Here is a 20,070-nt window from a genome sequence, read left to right on the forward strand (position 1 = left end):
TTCAAGCTACCAACATGAAGTCAGTTAATATGGGGCTGGGAAAGATGCCGGCGACTAACTCTGGCACAAGTAACAGTTGGCTCTGGCACACTCCTGAGCATATACACTTACAGTTTGAGGATTCCTCCAAGGGTGCATTCCTGCCCATTGTCACAGTCCTTCAGCCTGGTGTAACTGGGTGTGCACCGGGTCCGTTCTGGGTTTTTTTTTTACCACACCCAAAACTAAGATCCCACCGGTCCTGTGGGATCTTAGTTCCCCAACCAGGGACTGAACTCTAGCCCTTAGCAGTGAAAGCACGGAATCCTAACCACTGCACCACTGGGGAATTCCCTGGGTCCACTTTGATTTCAGTCACATTTGTGCAATAGAAGAAAGATTCCAGGAGGTCAAGAAATATTTTATTGAGAACCAGGGACACAGCCATAAGAGAGCGAAGCACACAGGACTGCAAACTAAAACCCAGTAGCCAGCAAGGGCCCTCTGGGCCAGGAACACTGCCTCCTGGGGTCCTCACAGTCTCCCACCAACAGACACACAAGACTGGGCAGCCAGGGGAGCGGGGAGTGGTTCTGGTGTCCCACAGAGGGAGAGGATATACGATGCCTCATTATGAGTGACAGGGCAGGGAGGTCAAGCGGAGCGGAGTCCATCACTGCCTAAGACCACCCCCTCCTCTCAGAGCCAACACCAGGTGGAGGACTGAGCCACCTAGTATCTTGTAGTCAGCTGCCGTCTTCTCATCATTCCTACAGGAAGAGGCAAAAACAGGAAAACAAGTTGTTAGCAACACCCTTTAGAGTGGCGCTCTTGACCTGGGTTTCATGGATCTCTGGAGATCTACGAGTGCATATGAGAAAATAAATTACATCTTTTATGTTTTTTACTAACCCCCAACTGTAACTTGATATTTCTTTCAATTTTGAACACAGACAAAAGCCCACAGAGGAATTAGCAATATGGGTAACCTGTTAACAAGAGAAATTAGAGATATTTTCAGACTTCCCTGGTGGCTCAGTGGCAGAGAATCAACCTGCCAGGGCAGGAGACAGAGGTTCAATCCCTGATCTGGAAAGATCCCACATGCTGAGAAGCAACTAAACCCATGTACCACAGCTGTTGAGCCTGTGCCCTAGATCCCGGGAGTTGAGACTACTGAAGCCCACACGCCCTGCAGCTGGTGCTCTGCAACAAGAGAAGTCACGGCATTGAGAACCCCACGTGCTTCAACTAGAGCAAAGCCAGCACCGCAAAGACCTAGCATAGCCAAAAAAAAACCCCATCACCATACCTTCATTTCCATTCCATACTTACATCTGTTTACCACTGTAGATGAGCCGCTGCTGCTGTGGTGGAATCCCCTCTTTCTCCTCCACTCGCTCCTTAATTCGTTCCACCTTTAGGGGTACAAGTAGTCAGGGGCTGCTCAAGGGGAGGGACCATGGAAGTGGAAAGAACAAGAGCTATGCATATAGCATGAGAGCAAAAGGACTAATTTCATCAGCATACCCAGGCAAAGGCACGTGTAGGGAGATAGGCTTGGAGAGGTACTGGGCATACACTACCTTGTCCGTGGGTTCAATGTCAATCTCAATCTCCTTTCCGGTCAGCGTCTGAAATAGGCAAGGCTTTCATAAGTCTTATAGTTCAGTATACAATTTGTCTCCTAGGTAAAACATCCTGGCCTAGCCTTGGGGGATTGACTCCCTCCTGAGAAATGCACATTCTCAGCAAAGTTGATTTGAAGTGTCAGGAGTATTTGCTCAGACCCAATTTCAGACATTTTTAGGCTATGAACAACTTTGACAGGGGAACAGTCTGTAAACCATTTGACCTCTTAATCTCACAGGTCATCTCATTCCCCACCCAATCAGAATCCATGAGAATACTATAACTCCTTTGGATAAGACAGCAATGAGAGTTGACCTAAGGAGAGTATTCCTTTGAAAAGGACCTTGTTTTATGTACTAATGCTAGAAATTAACACTCAGATAATTCAAAGCATTCTCAAGGACACTAGAGATCACCTCTGACCAGCTTTTTAAGCAATACTAGAACTCAACATTCTATTCTCCTGTATCTTCTCCAGATTTTCACCTGAATCCTAAAATTGCAGCTCTGGTCTTCTTGACTTATTCCATAGGCTAAGGGTTGCTGATACCCAAAACACAACCATACACTTACAAATGCTGTGCTTCATCCAATCTTATCTCCCATCCATCCTTGCTCTTAAAGCGCCACCTGCATCAGTCTACAGTAATCTAGACTGCAAATGGACAGTCTAATTTAGGGACATTTTCTTTGCTTCTACTGTTTTCCTTGTTGCCATCCCCTCTTCCACTCTTTCTCAAACCTTCAAGGGACCCTTTAAGATTGATGACTTGTCACCAATGCACTTTTTTTTTTTTAATTTTTTTTACCAATGCACTTTAATAGATATTACAGCTAGTTGTTTTAAGTGTCAAACTCTCCAATTTACACTCCAACTTCCTAAAGGACAGAGACTGTTCAATCTTCCCAGTCTAAGCACAAAGTATGGTGTTTGACATATAAGCAGTTGATAAATATTAATGGAAAGGCTAAACACACTGGTGGCTCAGACGGTAAAGCGTCTGCCTACAATGCGGGAGACCCAGGTTCAATCCCTGGGTCAGGAAGATCTCCTGGAGAAGGAAATGGCAACCCACTCCAGTATTCTTGCCCGGAAAATCCCATGGACGGAGGACCCTGGTAGGCCACAGTCCATGGGGTCACAGAGAGTCAGACACGACTGAGCGACTTCACTCACTAAATACACTGAAGATCATGTTATGATCACAGCCAACACTTACTGAACACTTCCTAAGAGTCAGAAACTATGCCAAGTGTCTTGCATGCATCAATACATTTAATCCTTGCAAGTAACGAGATATGTACTATTCCTATAACCATTTATAGATCAGGAAAATGGGGTTTGGACAGGTTAAAAAGCAAGCCTATGATGTCAAAGGAGAGTGTGGACCCAAATGCAAATTCTCTGGCCCCAGAACCAGAGCTTCTCGCTCCATATTCAGCACTGCCTGAGTCTGGCTGATCTGGCACATGCTTGCAAGCCGCATCTGACTCTATGACCCCGTGGTCTGTGGCCCGCCAGGCTCCTCCGTCCATGGGATTCTCCAGGCAAGAGTACTGGAGTGGGTGCCGTTTCCTTCTCCAGGGGCTCTTCCTGATGCAGGGATCGAACCTGCATCTCCAGCTCCTTCCTTGGCAGGTGGATTCTTTACCACTGAGCCACCTGGGAAGCCCAGGTGATCTAGTATTGGGACTCAATGTACACTCCTGTGGCAGATCACAAAATAACATATGGTTCCCACTTATGGGACCAGCATGAAGAAATTACATAGGACCTAATTTCTCAACTATGAGAATGGCAAAAAAAAAAATGCAGGAGTAACTCCCTTGGATCGACCTGCTTGGATGCAAAATAATACATTACAATAGTGATTCTCAAGTTTCCACCCCAACCCAAGCTGGTCTATATGAAAATTCAATAGTCTCTGTCAAAATGAGAAACATAATGACAACAGTGAGATTTTCATGAAGCTAAGTATGTGCGTGCCTTCTCGATTGTGTCTGACTCTGTGACCCCATGGACGGTAGCCCACCACACTCCTCTGATTTTCTGCAAAAATACAGGAGCGGGTTGCCATTTCCTACTCCAGAGAACCTTCCCACCCCAGGGATCGAACCTGTGTCTCTTGCATCTCCTGCACTGGCAGGTGGATTCTTTACTACTGTGCCACCTGGGAAGCCCTGAAACTAAATATATTCAGCTGTTAAAATGTCCTTTTATGAAATGATAGTGACAATATATGGTATTTTTTTTTAGGCTCTTTCCTGACCAAATGAAAAGTATACAATTCTGTGTTGTCCACAAATATTTCACTTTATTGTTCTTAATACTTTAAGTACAAAGACTCCTTAACCAGACAATTCTATTTCTAGGTAACTAACCTAATGGAAAAACTTGAAATTTTTGTTCATATTCAAAAGAGGAACATTTAAAATATACTGTAACACCTTTCATAAAAGCAAAACACTAGAAATAGCCTAATGCCTATTAATAAGAAAACAAACTATGGTACACCCATAGAATGATATATTTATTATGCAACAGCTTATACACAGACATGGAAAGATCTAAAAGAATATACGATTAGTATCACTTTCTACATGTAGATATATACATACATACCTAAAAAGGATTAAAAGTATACATATCTCTTACAATGATTATCCTTGAGGAGTAGGACTGAGCAGAGGGTTTACCAAAGCTAACTCTCCCTTTATCTGTACTATTTACATTTCTAATAAAAATATATTCCGTTATCATATGGATATTAAATATTCATTCTGATTTAATAACAACAATTTTTAAAGAGTACAAAAAACTCTAACAGGAGGCCTAGAACTACCCTCCCAAGAGCTGAATGCTTGGGCTTTACAATGTTTGAAAAAAATTACCGGTTTATAAATTCTAAAAGTCTAGGACTGGTTTTCTTATTTCTGAGATTGACTACAAAAGCCCATGAATGTATCCAGACAGCATTCTGGCATATGGCATCCCAGCAACAACACTTCTGGGACAATAATATGTCCAAAAATATATCTATGATAATGGACTGCTGCTGCTGCTGCTGAGTCGCTTCAGTCGTGTCCGACTCTGTGCGACCCCATAGACGGCAGCCCACCAGGCTCCGCTGCCCCTGGGATTCTCCAGGCAAGAACACTGGAGTGGGTTGCCATTTCCTTCTCCAATGCATGCAAGTGAAACGTGAAAGTGAAGTCGCTCAGTCGTGTCCGAATGAGCGACCCCATGGACGGTAGCCTACCAGGCTCCTCCGTCCATGGGATTTTCCAGGCAAAAGTATTGGAGTGGGTTGCCATTATGGACTGCAACCTTTTGAAACTGCAAAACTAGAAACAGCATCTAAATACCATACCATTGAAGGTTAAATAAATTATGGTTCAGACACAGGGGGAAAATCAGACTCCTCAAACTGGGTTTAGACTAATAGTATAATTCTAATTTTGTAAATAAATAAATAAATCAACACGTGTATTTATACGCTTCCAAAATGTTTAAAAGGATATACATATCAGTGCTTTTATCTTGAGTTGTGAGATTATGGCTGACTTAAATTACTTTCTTTGTGCTTTTGTGTATTTTCCATTTTGTAAAAACCATGAACACACTGGGATGAAAAGAAAAATTAAAACAATGTCCTTGATGAGAGCAAAGTAGCACCGTCTACTAGAGATAGAAACTTAGTAAGAGCCACATATACAATATTAAATATTCTAGTAGCCACATTTTTTAAAGGTGCAATTTTAATATTCTGAAACCCAATATATGCAAATTATTAATATATTTTATTCTTTTTTCTAACTAAATCTTCAAAATCCTGTGTGCATTTCATACTTATAGCACACTTCAATTCAGATGGTAAGTTTTCATCTGAAATACTTGATCCATATTTAAACTTCATAATTTACAGTTGATGAGACTTCCCTGGTGGTCCAGTGGTTAAGAATCCATCTTGCAATGCAGGGGATCAGGGTTCGATCCCTGGTAGGGGAACTAAGACCCCACATGCCGAGGAGCAACTAAGCCAGAGTGCCACAACTACTGAGCCGGAGTCCATGTGCCCCAACAAAAGATCCCACATGATGCAACCAAGACCCAATGCAGCCACATAAATAAGTATTAAAAAGATTTTTAAAACTTCATATTTTACAGTTGAAAAAGATTTACATTACCAACTTGTTCCAAACAAGTTAAAAGGTTTCCCAAGGGCTGAATAAAGTTTTAGTTCTTATATTTAACTAAAATGAAATACAAATAAAATAAATAACTGAAATAAAACTTCAATTCCTCAGTCTCACTGGCCACATTTCAAGTGCTTGATAGCCAAAGAGGGCTAATGAGCACTGTGCTGGACACGGCTCAAGCATTCCAGCTTACGTAGGAAGCAACAATAAAATCAGAATATCCCCATTTTGTAAACTCCAATGAAATAATAGATCTAGGCAACTACTAACATCACGGAAGGCAAAACCACCTGACAGAAGTAAATGTCACAAAACCACCCATGAATTACTCTCACATGAACAGACAGGACTAACTGAGCCTCTAGATCTTATTATCAATTAACAGGAAATAAAGAGGGAAGAAATATATTAAAAGACAACATGGGGATGTAGTCAGCAAAATCCAAAATATAGGAAACTCTATGGGACCAATAATCTAGGTTATTCAACAAGAAAAAATGAGGGAAATGGAGAATTACAAGTTTAAAGAGGCCTAAAATACTTATCAACCAAGCACAACGTATGAATTTTAATTGGATCCAGATTCAAACAAATTGTGAAAAATAAATATGACAATGATAGAAGTTATCATTGATTTTTTAGTTGTAATAATTATGGTTATGTTAGGAAAAAAATTCTTCTTTACAGATAAATACTGAAATATGTACAAATAATACATGCTACACATCTGGGATTTGCTTCTTAAAATATCAAGTAACAAAAGTGGTGAGTATAAATAAAATAGGATTGGCCATGAGATGATAGTTTTGAAGCTGCGTATAGGGTGCTTTGCGCTTCCCCGGTGGCTCAGTGGTAAAGAATCCGCCTGCCAATGCAGGAGACGTGGGTTTGATCCCTGGGTCTGATCCTTGGGTTAGGAAGATGCCCTGGAGAAGGAAATGGCAACACACTCCAGTATTCTTGACTAGGAAATCCCATGGACCTAGAGGAGCCTGGTGGGCTACAGTCCATGGGATCACAAAAGAGCGGGATATGACTTAGTGACTAAACAACAACATAAGGTGCATTATTCCTTCTCTTTGCTGTTGTATATGTTTGAAATTGTCCATAAATTAAAACTGTTTAAAACTGAACAGTTTTAAAAGATCATGTCATACTGGGTTTCTTCCCTCAAATCTGATCATTGTGACCTGGGAATATATCAAATGGTATTCAACTGGTCTATGATGAACCTAAACTTAACATTCTGCTCTAAGCACTAGAGGGGATACAAAAGAAATTAAGTGACTCAGCCTCTGTCAACAATCTTTTTCAAGTGAAGATTTACAATCAACAGACAATGAGACATACAATTAATAAACCAACATACAAGGAAATGCCATACTGATTATTACCGCCCAAATACAAGGTGCAGTGACAAAGTGCTGTGGTGAGGGAAGACCAACAGTGATTAATTTAAACCTGACTGAGGTAACATTTCACTCCCACTGTAACAGCTAAAATAAAGATGGGTTCAGAGCAGCTAGAATGCTTACTCATTGCAGGTGGAGATGTAAAATGGTGCCACATTTTGGAGAACTGTTTGGCAGTTTCTTTTAAAGTTATACATGACCCAGTAATTCCATTCCTTGGTATTTATCCAAAGGAAATGAAAATATGTGGTTTAGTTGCTAAGCCGTGTCCAACTCTTGTGACCCCATGGACTGCAGCCTGCCAAGCTCCTCTGTCCATGGGATTCTCCAGGCAAGAATACTGAAGTGGGTTGCCATTTCCTTCTCCAGGGGATCTATCTTCCTGACCCAGGATTCGAACCCAAGTCTCCTGCATTGCAGTCGGACTCTTTACTGACTGAGCTATAAGCTGTAAATCATTATTCAAATGTTAAAAAACAATGACCTTTAAACTGCTGCTTGGCCTCAATCCTTAGCTAAGAGGTAGTTCAGAAGGGCTGAAGATGTTAGTGGCTATTATGCGTGGTAAACACAATAAGGAGCAGATGCAGTAACGACAGACTTAGCAGTTAAAAAAAGAAGTTTCACGTTGCACTGCACCACTTGTTAGTTAGTTTTTGTCCCTCCGTCTTAAGGCACAAAGGAGGAAACTGCAAGGTAGGGCTAATGAGGGTTAGGAATTAGTGAAGAACCATGGGAGGCGGGATGGAGATCGCGTACTAGGGTACTGATAACCTGCCTCAGTCAAGCCTAGTCCAGGATGCTGGCTCAGAAAGGTAGGTGCTAACTGAACACGCTCCCACCTTTGGTTCCTGAAGGAAGGCTGAGATATTACATCTTGGCAACAACTAGCCAAGGCTTACAGTCTAGTTGCTGGGAGGCCCCAGTTCCCTAGGCTAACCCTTTTATGCTGTGCTGTGCTGTGCTGTGCTCGGAGTAGCCTACGTTAGGGGCTGGGAGAAGCGGGTAACTTGGGGATGAAGGATGGAGAACAGAGCTCATTCCAAGAAACCGAGAGATATGGAGGCCAGGAAGTTACTAGGCCTTCTCTATGACCGCGGGGGTGCGTAAAACCAGCGAGACTTCGGACAAAGGCGGCCCTGAAGTAAAAGCAGGTACGTAAGAGTCCCCTGACGGGGCCAGCCCCCTGCTCTCAAAGTCCTCTTGGGCCTCCCCCCTACCTCCCATCACCCCTCGCGCGAAGCCCCGAAGCTGTCAACCCCCTCCATGCTCGGGAAAGGCGTGGTTTTCCTTCCCGGTTTCTCCCTTAAGGCACAGCGGCCAGCCCAGTACCACTGCGTCTCGGCAAGGCTGGTGGTGCTCCCACCTTCACTTTAATTAGCATCTTCTTCTCAGTTTGGGGCTGCACACAGACAAATTGCTGCTTCTGCCGCTGCGGTCGCCGATGCCTCTCCCCAGCACTCTGCCTGCAGGAATCACTTCTGCTTCCGGGTCACTGCCAGGCTCCACCCCTGCCTCGCACTCCCCCACCTCCTTTTTTCCAAGGGGTTTCGGAAAGGCTCAGGAATATTTCTGCGTTTCGTTTCGGTGGCGTAGTGAAAGAAAAAAAGAAAGTAAAAAGGCAGCCAGATTAGTCACAGCAGAGATGACAATTCTGAGAGTCCCCAGTGAGTTGGGCTAGTAATAAGCGGGGGCGGAACGAACTACTCCTCCCATCATGCCAGGGGGCAGCTCCGCGCGTCTTACTCTGGGAGTTGTAGTCCTCTGTCCCTCGGATCCGACGGCATCCTCAATGTGTGAACTGTTACCCAGAAGGCCTTGCACGGCTGCCACCGAAGCCGGAATTCCTTGGTTGCTAGTGCTCTGCGGCAAATTAGCCCAACCTGTTATCCCACAAGGCTCAGCGGGGCTGCGCGAGGCTGTGGTTAAGCGAGAGAAGCGTTGGTCAACTGCCACCCGGATCACGGAGACAGGAAGTGAGTACCCCTATCCCGGAAGCTGATTTATGAGAAACCCACCACTTCTCACTCCCAAATCTGCCCCTTACCCCAGACTGGTCTTTGTAAGGGTGGCAGAAAGAAGAGTGGTGGGGTAAAGAATGCACCATTTTAGGGTCACTCACGACTCCATCCCAGTTCTCCCCAACAACCATTTGTTGGAGACACCGAGAGAAAGTGAAACCGCATGGGTCTGAAGTGACATTCTTCAGGGACTGTACCTCAGTCAATGCCCAGATTTCCACTATTTAAGCTAGGAAGAGAGATAAGCCACCCAGCTTTAACAGGGCATTAAGACCTAAAGAGAAGCTGACTTAGCTACCCTCTCCCAGACTTTTCCTACCTTCCAACCCTCAGATTCAGTGCTATCTTAAGGTCCCTGCCATGCCTCACATCGACAACGACGTCAAACTGGATTTCAAAGATGTCCTGTTGAGGCCCAAACGCAGTACCCTTAAGTCTCGAAGTGAGGTGAGCCTGCTTTCCTAGTTGCTCTTTCTTGATCCCAAGCTCCTTGGAGGGCCTGAACTGGGAAGGACTCCTGGCTTTTGCTCTCCTGCAGTACTTGTTTTTGGATGAGTGAAACGCTCGGTTTCCTATTCGCATCTGCAGGTGGATCTCACAAGATCCTTTGCATTTCGGAACTCAAAGCAGATGTACACTGGGATCCCCATTATTGCTGCCAATATGGATACTGTGGGCACCTTTGAGATGGCCAAGGTTCTCTGTAAGGTAGGACTTCCCTCATGCCCCTTCCTCATGGTGTTTTGTGGGCTGACTGCAGAGGTATCTGCATCCCTACTCCCATCCCAGGTCAGCTCTGGCAATTAACAGTCAGAATGCTTGATTTACTGCTTTCTGCAATAGTACTAAGGCCTCTTTATCTGATAACTTTAAATGGCCATCTGACTTAGGGAGATTCAAAGCTAAGTTTTGCACCCATTTTAACAAAACTTCCCTTTTCTCCTGTCCAGCGTTTTAAACATCCTGCCAATTTTTCCCACTACCCAGATCACCCTCTACAAACCACATGCATCTCTCTTTACACTACTGTTAGGATACTCAGCATTCACTGTTTTAGTCCAGAAACTAAATATAGTTTGAGCATTCAAAAATTCCCAACTAGAAAATCCTAGAGAGAAGAAATTTAGTTTCTTTCATGCCTACTATTTTTTTTTTTAAACCTTCCTTTTAAGTCCTAGGTTCCTGGGTGTTCTGGGATGTGCCCAAAATGGAATGTTTTTCTTATACAGGTTATTGCTTGTTTTCAAAATGGAAGATGCTGCTCCTGTCAGTTATATTACTTGCTTCTATACTTGTAGCTGAGAAGTGGATAGTTACTTTGGGTATCCTGAGTGTATATGTGTACACTCCTCTGGTTATCCATGTAGCCCTGTTTGATGGATTCTGCTGCTGCTTGTGGCTCTGTTATCCTTAAGGACTTCGACTCCCTTTCTGTTTCTGATTGCTGTAAGTCTTTCTGGAATATCTGCTGTCATTTCTTGGAGGTTCATAGTTATGCAGCTTTAGTACCATATTACTGTTGCCATTCACTATCTGCTTAGCAATCCCACTGTTGCCCGTTGTCCACCTGGCCTATCCAGTAGTTAAGAAGGAATGGTGAATCTGACTTCAGTGTTAACAGATGTCCTACAACATATGGACCTTGCTGGGACCTTCTTGATGCTTTATGTTAAGACTGGATTTTTGTTTCTGCTGATGAACGCTTAAGAAGTCAGATTTTAGAGATACAGGCATCTCAGTAATAATTAAAAGGTTGGATGCAAGCAAGGACCTTTTGCTAGATCCCTAGCTTGGTATGTAATTGGACGTATTTATCATGCCACCCTATGCCAAGATATCTCCCAGGTGTGATGACTTTCTAGAGTGATTTTTCTTTGTTGGTGGCAGTGTTCTGAGAAAGCAGAATTCAGTAGCAGCTTTAGCTGGGTAGTGTTGATGATCTCTGAGTATAGCATGTGCACTTCCTTACTGCTGACTAACACGTGACTCCCTTGGATCTCTTATCAGTTGCAAGATTTGTGCTTTCTCAACTGCTGTCTTGTTTATTCGAATGTCTGCACTTTTAAAGCACAAACAGCAGCATTCACAGTGGCCTTTGTATTGGGATGTTGTCTGCAATTTTTTGAGCTAGGGAACATAAGTCTGATGAGTCATTCTAGCCTTGAACTTGGTTAACTGAAATAGGCTGAAACAGACTTTTCAGGCTGGTCCATGACTTAAGAAAATCCATCCATTACTTTTTTTGGGGGGGGCGGGGGTGCCATGTGTTGAAGCATGTGGGACCAGGGATCGAACCCACCCCCTGCATGGGAAGTGAGTCTTAACCCCTGGACCACCGGGAAAGTCCCATTTGTCCATTACTTTAGCGGAGATGGAGAAAGGGTAGTACCTTATCGGCTGTTAACCTTAAGGCCTTACCTTTTTTGATTTTGTGAGCATTTAGGCTCACTGAATTACTGCTGATAAATGGAACAGAAAATACCAAAAATAGGTTAGTTCTATACTAGGTTGTCATAGGAGGAGGAGCTGAGTCAGTGCAGGCAGACACTCTCTGTCCAGCCTTTTCATGGTTCTCTCTTGTCTGCTGCTTATCCCACTGCACCCACAGCTTGTCCTTGTCACCTTTTAAGTCAAGCACTACACGCGCTGGCAGGTGGAATCCAATCCAGATGACTTAGTGCTTTGGTGGGAGTGTTAGGCAAGTACTAGCTTATGTGGAAAAGCACAATTGCATTTGTAGGGAGAATAATAGTGGAACTGAGGTCTCAGTTCAACCACTGACATCTTCTAGTTGCTTTTTCCAGACTTCAGTCCTTTTGTCCCTCAGATAGGATAATATAAAGGTCTGTTTCCAGAGAAAGCGGTTCTAACAAGTTCTTTCCTTTTTAACGCTCTTTCTTCTCCCCAGTTCTCCCTCTTCACTGCTGTCCATAAACACTACAGCCTCGAGCAGTGGAAAGAGTTTGCTAGCCAGAATCCTGACTGTCTTGAGGTAACACTGGCCCTCCCTTGATCCCTTCCTTAGCCCAGTCTTCCGAGAATCCCTTTTGCTTGGCTTCCAACCCTGACCTCCCCACTCCCGTTGGCTAACCAGCCATGTTGCCTCTGACATGCTCATGGCCCTGTTTCTCTCACAGCATCTGGCTGCCAGCTCAGGCACAGGCTCTTCAGACTTTGAGCAGCTGGAACAGATCCTGAACGCTATTCCCCAGGTGAAGTATGTATGCCTGGACGTGGCCAATGGCTACTCTGAACACTTTGTTGAATTTGTGAAGGATGTGCGGAAGCGCTTCCCTGAACACACCATCATGGTATGTCTGTTGCCCTCTGGTGGGTCCATGCCTCTCCTTCTCCACTCTTCCTGCCACTCTATTTTGTTATCAGTTCCTTTCTCCTCTACTGCATTTCCCAGTCCACTTAATCATGGCACTGGGTGGTTATCCACGCTTCCCCGTTTTAGATGTTTGTTTACTGGCCAGTGCTGTTGTCTCTGACCCTTGATACACGGTCTTGTAAATCCAGTACCCGATGTCACTCACCAAACCACAATGGAACACTTATGCATTGCACATATCTCTGGTACATACACACCTGCCCAAAGACGGACAGATACAAGTCTTACATTAAAGGGGTTACATGAAATGCAGTTTTATTTTTTTACAAGCTTAGGGGAGTGATGACAAGGCCTTGTTTTCTTCACAGCATTGTGGGGTCTCTCTGTCCTATTCATCAAAAGCAAATACAGCTGGGTAGGTGGGTACTTAGCCTACATTACCAAGTCCTCCCACTTCCCCTGAAGCCAGAGAGGTTTCATGACGTAGCAGCTTAAGCACAGGATGCGTTTGGGTGTCTTGGTGGGGAGGGAGATAAATCTGTAAATCTGGTGTGAGCTTATTCCAGCTGGACCCCCACTTTACCCCAGTATAACACTGACACTGGCCACGCACCTCCTGACCTCAGCTTGGGAAGCAGGGTCCTTTGAAGTGAGTGGCTCATCTAAAAGGGGAACCCAGGGACTCTTCTTTGTAATAATGCTGGAAGCACATGGCCTTCTCTCTTTCTGACCCTGAGAATGCTGTTTTGATGGTTCTGTCCCAGGCAGGGAATGTGGTAACAGGAGAAATGGTGGAAGAGCTGATCCTCGCTGGGGCTGACATCATCAAAGTGGGAATTGGACCGGGTAAGCTGGTTCACTGGGGGCACTGGTCACCCCTCCAGTGGCCGACACCTGTGGAGGACTTCATCCTCATTCTTGTCACATTCTTCTCAGGCTCTGTGTGTACCACCCGGAAGAAAACCGGAGTCGGGTATCCACAGCTAAGTGCAGTGATGGAGTGTGCAGATGCTGCTCATGGCCTCAAAGGCCACATCATTTCCGTAAGGTCAAGGGCAGGGTAGGGTATGAAGCTGCCAAACATCTGGGTTCTCACCCACGTCTGGAGGTTCTGGTAGAGTTTGGATCAGGGTTCCTGGGTCCCTGTCAGCACTGAGCTGGGCCGCTGGGACCTCCTAGAGGGCTTGGGGCATCCGTGCCGTCTCTTCACAGTGCTCCTTACTTTGCAGGATGGAGGCTGCAGCTGTCCTGGGGATGTGGCCAAGGCTTTCGGTAAGGAGGGCACATAAGGAGGATCCTGTAGAAGAGGATGAGTCACCTCTGAGGGTCTAGGATCAGGCTGCTGCTGCTGCTGCTGCTGCGTCACTTTAGTCATGTCTGACTCTGTGCAACCCCATAGACGGCAGCCCACCAGGCTCCCCCGTCCCTGGGATTCTCCAGGCAAGAACACTGGAGTGGGTTGAGGATCAGGCTAGGGAAGTCCAAGAAAGCTGTTCTTTTATAATATGACTAGGGACCCAGAAGTCTATGGTGTCACCTGGGGCAGGTCAGCAGGGGACATCCTGAAACTCTAAATACAGACTCTCCAAATGTGGGCCAGGACCATCTGCACCATCGCCTGGACTGCCGGATGGAGTAGAGGCCCGAGCCCCAGAGCACATCCACAGGATCTAGCTCTGGGGAGTAAGGCTGCAGATCTGTACTTTCCAGCTTCCTGGGTTATCCCTACTCACCCTGAAGTGGGAGACCTTTGCTCTTGAAGTGAGACACTTGAAGTGAGTCTTGTTTGGCTGGGCACAGTAAAAAGAGGTGACCAGAAGACGGCAAAAGCAGCAAAAAGCAGAGAGCAGAAGCCTGGCAGAGACTCTTTTTGAAATTCTTGGAAAAGTCAGGCCTACTGAGGAAGTCAGGGCAGAGCAGGCCTGTGCGCTTGGGTTATGGGACAGCTAAGGAAACAAAACCAGGAAGATGCCAGAATCATTGTCAGGCCTGAAAACTTGGTGTGAGTTGCTTCTGAGGGTGACAGTTTGGGCACCTGGGCCAGTTTCATCTCTTACCCTCTCGCTGGTGCTGGCAGGGGCAGGGGCTGACTTCGTGATGCTGGGCGGCATGCTGGCTGGGCACAGTGAGTCAGGTGGTGAGCTCATCGAGAGGAATGGCAGGAAGTACAAGCTCTTCTACGGCATGAGTTCCGAAATGGCCATGAAGAAGTATGCCGGGGGTGTGGCTGAGTACAGGTAGGTGTGGTGGCCAGAGGCCAAGGGTTCTTGGAAAGCATGACTTTCCAACAAGGGTGATGGCAGAACTCACGGTTGCTGGGAGATGGATAGTACAGTTCTTGGAAGAAAAGTGATGAACAGGGAAGGACTAAATGCTAGAGACCAGGGTAAGGAATCCAGCAAGAAAAGGTAAGAAAGCTTTTCTTCCTCTAAGGGCCTCAGAAGGAAAGACAGTGGAGGTGCCCTTTAAAGGGGATGTGGAACATACCATCCGAGACATTCTTGGAGGCATCCGCTCCACCTGCACTTACGTGGGAGCAGCTAAGCTGAAGGAGCTGAGCCGGAGAACTACCTTCATCCGTGTCACCCAGCAGGTGAATCCGATCTTCAGTGACGAGAGCTAGACCTGAGCAGTTCTGCCCTCCCAGGGCTCTAGCATCTACGACAGGGCTCCCACGTGGGCCCCTCTCTCATCCCAGCTACTGAGGCTATTACTTGGTCACTTCCTATCCTCCTGACGGCTCCTGCAGTAATTCTGTACTTCTCTATCTGCACATGCAAAATGCCGAGGGCACTCAGTGGGGAGGAAGCAAGGCAGGCAGGCTGAGAAAAGGAAGTTGAGAGAATCAAGTGGGAATCTGGGGACCCAGCATTCTGAAGATGATTAAAAAGAAGAGAGGCTGATTCATACATAAATGTTTTATGTGGCCTTGGTTCTGGTAGAGGTATGCTTTTAGAATCATGTTATGTTAATCAGATTCATTAAATAGACCTTTGAATATCTACAAAGCGTGGCAGTATTTACATACTTTAAATACCTCAATAAAGAGAGATCCCAATGACTTTGAGATTCTGGGGTTTTCTGCATAAGGCTGGCATCTGGGTGCTACCCCAGGGCAAGTGGAGTCGGCACTGACCCAGTAGAGTCAGGGACAGTGAGTACCCTTCCCATGAAATATCTCCATTCTAGAGCCACTACCCCCAAGGAACCTGGCAGCATGAGAATTTACAAAGTATATTCTGGCATCAGACCACAGAGTATTTTCAGAAGAGCAAAAGGAAATTTTTCTTCCAGGCTCTCAGCCCTGGTAATTGGGCATGTCTGAACAATACTCTCCAAGGGAAGTAAAATGGCAAAAGGATCCGCTTCCAGCCCCAGAGAGGCTGGTTGTGTTTCTAAAGAATGACCTACCCTGACCTTAGAGAAGGCTTCATTCGCCTTCCTTGCATCAAGACTGTTTTAACAAATCCAGAATTTAATTATCAAACATTACAAAGTAACTTCAGCATTATAGTCAGGCAACCCAAGCCCAGGCTTCCACTTTATCCCCACTAAACTGTATGAGAGAAAGGAAACAGGCAGAATGTCGTGGGCATTTCAGTCTTATCACAGGAGTCTAGAACTGTCTGTACAGCCAGGGAAGGGGATAGACACAGTGCTGGGGCCAGAAGAGGGTAGGTATTCACAGAAGGTGGGGATCAGGGTGTCAAACTTTGTCTTCTGATAGTTTTCCAGAGATTCCTGCAGAGAAGGGAGCAGGGAGATCCTATCATCATTGAAACATGCCCTGAGCCCTCCATATCCTAGAGCATGTCACTTTCTGTCTTGTTCTGCCCACCCACCCCCTTCCCAGCTTTCCTACTCACTCTTCCTTCCCTCTGGCCATCTTCTTCCTCGTCAGAGTCCAAAACCAGGTCCCCTATGGTAATGTCAGAGCTGTACAGAGATGGAGGACACACTGTAGGGAGGAAAGAGAGTCCAGGTACTCTCCTCAGTGAACACAGATCCTCAGGAGTCCCCAGGAGAGAAGGCTGTTTGATCTGGTTCTGACTCAGGATACCTACCTGACTTCCTAGGCGGTGATAATGAGAGTCTTAGTGGTTCCATGTGGCAGTCCATGTGGCAGTTCCTGAGGTGGGAGCAAGCAAAGACAGGGTGAAAGGAAAGCGGGCAGGGCACGTGCTGCTAGTAGGGAGAAGCAGCTGTTCTACTCACTCCTTTTGCTCCGAGGCAGATGAGTCAGTTGGATTCTCCTTCAGAGCTCTTCCCCCCAGGGTCTTGGATGGACTCCTAGACTTCCCGGTGGAGGGTGCCCTGGTGCCCACAGCACCTGCTGGATCTGCTGTGTGTGTGCCGTCTTTGCTCTTCCCAGGCTTAGATATGACCTGGGCTGGTGAACCCACATCCCTGAAGGGGAGAAGCATGACTGTGGGGCGCTCCTTATGGCCTCTGCTAGTGGGTGCCCACTGGGACTGGATTCTTCGCCGGCCTAGAGGGGCCAGATTGAAATGATGGCCGGTCAGAGGTTCTGGATGCTTCCTCGAGGCTGGTCCCTGAGGAGGCAGTGGGCCAGGAGAGGCTTTTGGCAGAGGGTCGTGGAGTGCTGGTCTTGGTTGCTGAGGAGGACTCTGTTCTGAGGGCTCTGTTGTGTTCACTGAATCAGCAGCAGAGCACTCTGAAGAAGAAAACAAGGCTCCTTAAAAAGCTAAAATTCTAACACATCCAATCAGTTTGGTTTCTTATACCTCAAGCCCATGTAACCCTAACAGTGGGCTGTCTCAAAAGGTCTCAAGCTAAACACTCCACCCCCTAAATTCTTAGTTCTCCCACATGGTCCTGGTACCTGGAAGTGGCCACCCCATGTCCACGCCATACTGGCTCAAGACAAAAGAAGAAGTAACAGAAACTCCAGGCTGCATCCAGCTCAGCACATCCTGAAGCTGTGAGAAGGGAGAGAATTATGAAGACCACAGGCCTTGTTACAACCCCACCCGCCACCCCAGCATTCTGTCCTTATGTGTTTTGCCCCAACAAAACCTGCTGTGCCTGCAGCGTAGGCAGTGCTTTTTCCAGCTGACACAAATACTCAAAAAACAGCTTTTCCATGGCTGCCAGAAAAGTTTCCCCATACTCTTGTTCAAGTTCCTGCAGGAGGAAAAGCAGCAGGTCAGAGAGGGCTAGAGCCAACAGCTACCCCACTGCTTCCAAAGCAGCCAGTCCTACCTGCAGCTTCGAAGCCAAGTCAGCAGGGGCTTCTGCCAGCTGCTTCACCTGCTGGCAAAAGGTTTCCTGAGCCTCCGATATCTTCCTCAGATCCTGCTTTGTCTGTCGAGGGTAAGGAAGGCAAACGGGTAAGGGGCACCAGGATCCAGTGACCAGGATGAGAAGCAACTCTGCTGCATCAGGTGTTAACCGGGGTAGGGCTCGCTTCAAGGGTTACTCACGATTTTGGGGTCCCGCACTACAGGTCCAGACTCTGGGAAGTGGTGATGTAGGGCATTTAGAACCTGGGCCCAAGACCGGCCCTGCAGGATGAGCTCCACCACCAACTGTGGAGGGTACTGAGCTCAGAATGCCCACGTCGGAGCAAACTGCCCTTTTCCTACCGGTTCCATCCCCAAGCAGTCGGCCCCTATCCCCTCTACCAGGTCCTACTGGTTCCAATACCTTGGCCTTTAGGCCCATACACAGGCGTTCATGATGCCGGTAGCGAACCAAGCCAGGGGCAGCATCGCGCAGGTATCGCAGAAACTCCAATACTCGGGGAAAATGCTCCACGCAGCGTCCGCGAATGACTCGCCAGCTGGCAGCTGCTACAAAGCGAATAGCAGCGGGACCGGCCCCCGGGGGTGTGGCCATGGCAGGTGGACTCCACCCCAGGGGCCGTCTCTTTGGGTTCCTACCTCCTCGGCGCGGCTTCTCGACTCCTCCCAGGGGCGGGGTTTCCGGTGGCCTTCACTGGCTCCGCTATTTCAGTCTGCAACGGATACTTGGCTATCCCACTCTGCGCCTCCCAAGGACCACCAGAATCCTGGTGTTTCTCTCCAACTCGGGATGGAGCCCGAATGGAGAAGCTGGCCAGCTCCACTGGCACTAGAAACGCCGCCGCTGTCTCAAACCCGAAGGCTACCTCGCTTCCGGCTCTGCGACCACTTCTCCTACCCGGGAAAAGGGTGGTAGTGGCGAACCAATGGGCCGCCAGACGGGGGCTACGTGACGTCGCGTCACAAGGCCACGCCCGGGCAGATCCGGCGCCGCTGCTGGTCCCCGCCCTCGCTTCCGCGCACTTCCGACAGCTTCGGGGTGGAGGGGACCGCGCGTCTGGGCTCCGCCCCCAACCGGTGCATTATTTCGGGGAGCTTGCAGAGAAAGCGCTTCGTTCTTTGAAGACTTGCCTTTCTAGTCGGTAAAGGGAGGTTCGTGCCACTTTCCCTCTCCATCGTCTCCAGCCTCTCAAATCCGATTCCTTAAATCCCAGCGCCCATACCAGTGTCTGCAAAGCCTTCCCCTGGCGGTGCGCGGCTTCCAGTAAGAGTTCGGCTCTTTTTACAGAACAGGAGAGGGCGCCCGCCCTTAAAAAATAAAATACAAAGTTTGAAAAAATACGTCAGATTGTTAAGTTTTTTCTAGATGGTGAGACTGTAGGTAATTTTGTTTGTTCTTCTGTGTTTGATATATTTTTTAAAGGCGTGTAGTGCTAAAAATAATAACATAGATTTCCGTTTTGGAATTCTGTTGTGAGCTTACTCCCATCAGCCTCCTCATGTAACTTGTCTTTCTCCTTGTCACCCTTCCTGGGATCTCTCCTTATTTCCAGGGACAGAACCTTGACACACACTGTGTATTCTTTGTTTTCTGAATTAATTATCTGCTCTGACTGCCTTACAGGGATTTGGTGAAACTACCCTTTCCATGGGCCATCTCTTTTCTTAGAGATCCTCCCTGTCTCTCCACCCCCCACACCCCCCCTCCCCACCCCCCCACACCCCGCCCCTCCCCACCCCCCCCACCCCCCCACCCCCCCCCCCCGCCACCCAGATCAGTCTTCTGTGCAGAGCCATGCATTCGACTGCCAGCGGGACATCTAGCTGGAAGTTCCAAAGTACTCAAATCGGACATCTATGAAATTCTAGTTACCTGACTTTTTAATTATACCTTTATTTTTTTCCCTAAAGTTCTGCCTTTATGTAGATCTGAGTTTCTGGCCTATGTCGTTTTCCTTCTTTTCTGAAGAATTTCTTTTAGCATATCTTGCAAGTCAGATCTGGCTGCAAACTCCCTCAATTTTTGTTTGCCTGAAAAAGTGTTAACTCCTTCACTTTTGAGAGATAATCTTGTTAGAGACAGAAGTCTAGGTTGATGGACTTTTTTTCTTCAACACTTTAGACATTTTACTGTGCTCTCTTCTTGCATGGTTTCTGAAGAAGTCCGATGTAATTATTATTATTATTATTTTGGCCGCCCTGCATGGGTTGCGGGGTCTTAGTTCCCC

General features: G+C 46.8%; 3 protein-coding genes across 6 annotated transcripts; 1 reads left to right on the top strand and 2 right to left on the bottom strand.

The window, feature by feature from the left end:
• Positions 380–9,116, bottom strand: NEDD8 (neural precursor cell expressed, developmentally down-regulated 8). The gene is made up of 5 exons (XM_013966838.1): positions 8,970–9,116; positions 8,590–8,795; positions 1,566–1,613; positions 1,315–1,397; positions 380–749 (listed from the first exon to the last, which is right to left on the bottom strand). The coding sequence occupies exons 2-5, from the start codon at positions 8,605–8,607 to the stop codon at positions 653–655; spliced, it is 246 nt and encodes an 81-aa protein (XP_013822292.1). The 5' UTR covers positions 8,608–8,795; positions 8,970–9,116; the 3' UTR covers positions 380–652.
• GMPR2 (guanosine monophosphate reductase 2) lies at positions 9,031–15,641 on the top strand. Of its 2 annotated transcripts, none has more exons than XM_005685212.2 (10): positions 9,031–9,199; positions 9,596–9,691; positions 9,833–9,952; positions 12,153–12,236; positions 12,382–12,555; positions 13,343–13,424; positions 13,515–13,621; positions 13,808–13,850; positions 14,656–14,815; positions 15,012–15,641. In XM_005685212.2, exons 2-10 carry the CDS (start codon positions 9,605–9,607, stop codon positions 15,199–15,201), a joined length of 1,047 nt encoding a protein of 348 aa, XP_005685269.1. In that variant the 5' UTR covers positions 9,031–9,199; positions 9,596–9,604; the 3' UTR covers positions 15,202–15,641. The 2 variants fall into 2 exon arrangements, with proteins under 2 accessions (XP_005685269.1, XP_013822288.1); XM_013966834.2 differs by having other exon boundaries at positions 9,109–9,199; positions 9,578–9,691.
• On the bottom strand, positions 13,589–19,168 carry TINF2 (TERF1 interacting nuclear factor 2). Of its 3 annotated transcripts, XM_018054626.1 has the most exons (10): positions 18,709–19,168; positions 18,246–18,555; positions 18,023–18,127; positions 17,802–17,903; positions 17,616–17,723; positions 17,422–17,518; positions 16,794–17,253; positions 16,643–16,707; positions 16,445–16,536; positions 13,589–13,875 (listed from the first exon to the last, which is right to left on the bottom strand). In XM_018054626.1, exons 2-10 carry the CDS (start codon positions 18,435–18,437, stop codon positions 13,705–13,707), a joined length of 1,392 nt encoding a protein of 463 aa, XP_017910115.1. In that variant the 5' UTR covers positions 18,438–18,555; positions 18,709–19,168; the 3' UTR covers positions 13,589–13,704. The 3 variants fall into 3 exon arrangements, with proteins under 3 accessions (XP_017910115.1, XP_017910114.1, XP_005685388.3); XM_018054625.1 differs by having other exon boundaries at positions 18,246–19,168; XM_005685331.3 differs by lacking the exon at positions 13,589–13,875 and adding an exon at positions 15,797–16,319 and having other exon boundaries at positions 18,246–19,168.

Source organism: Capra hircus, chromosome 10 (assembly GCF_001704415.2).
Source record: "Capra hircus breed San Clemente chromosome 10, ASM170441v1, whole genome shotgun sequence".
Lineage (NCBI taxonomy): Eukaryota > Metazoa > Chordata > Mammalia > Artiodactyla > Bovidae > Capra > Capra hircus.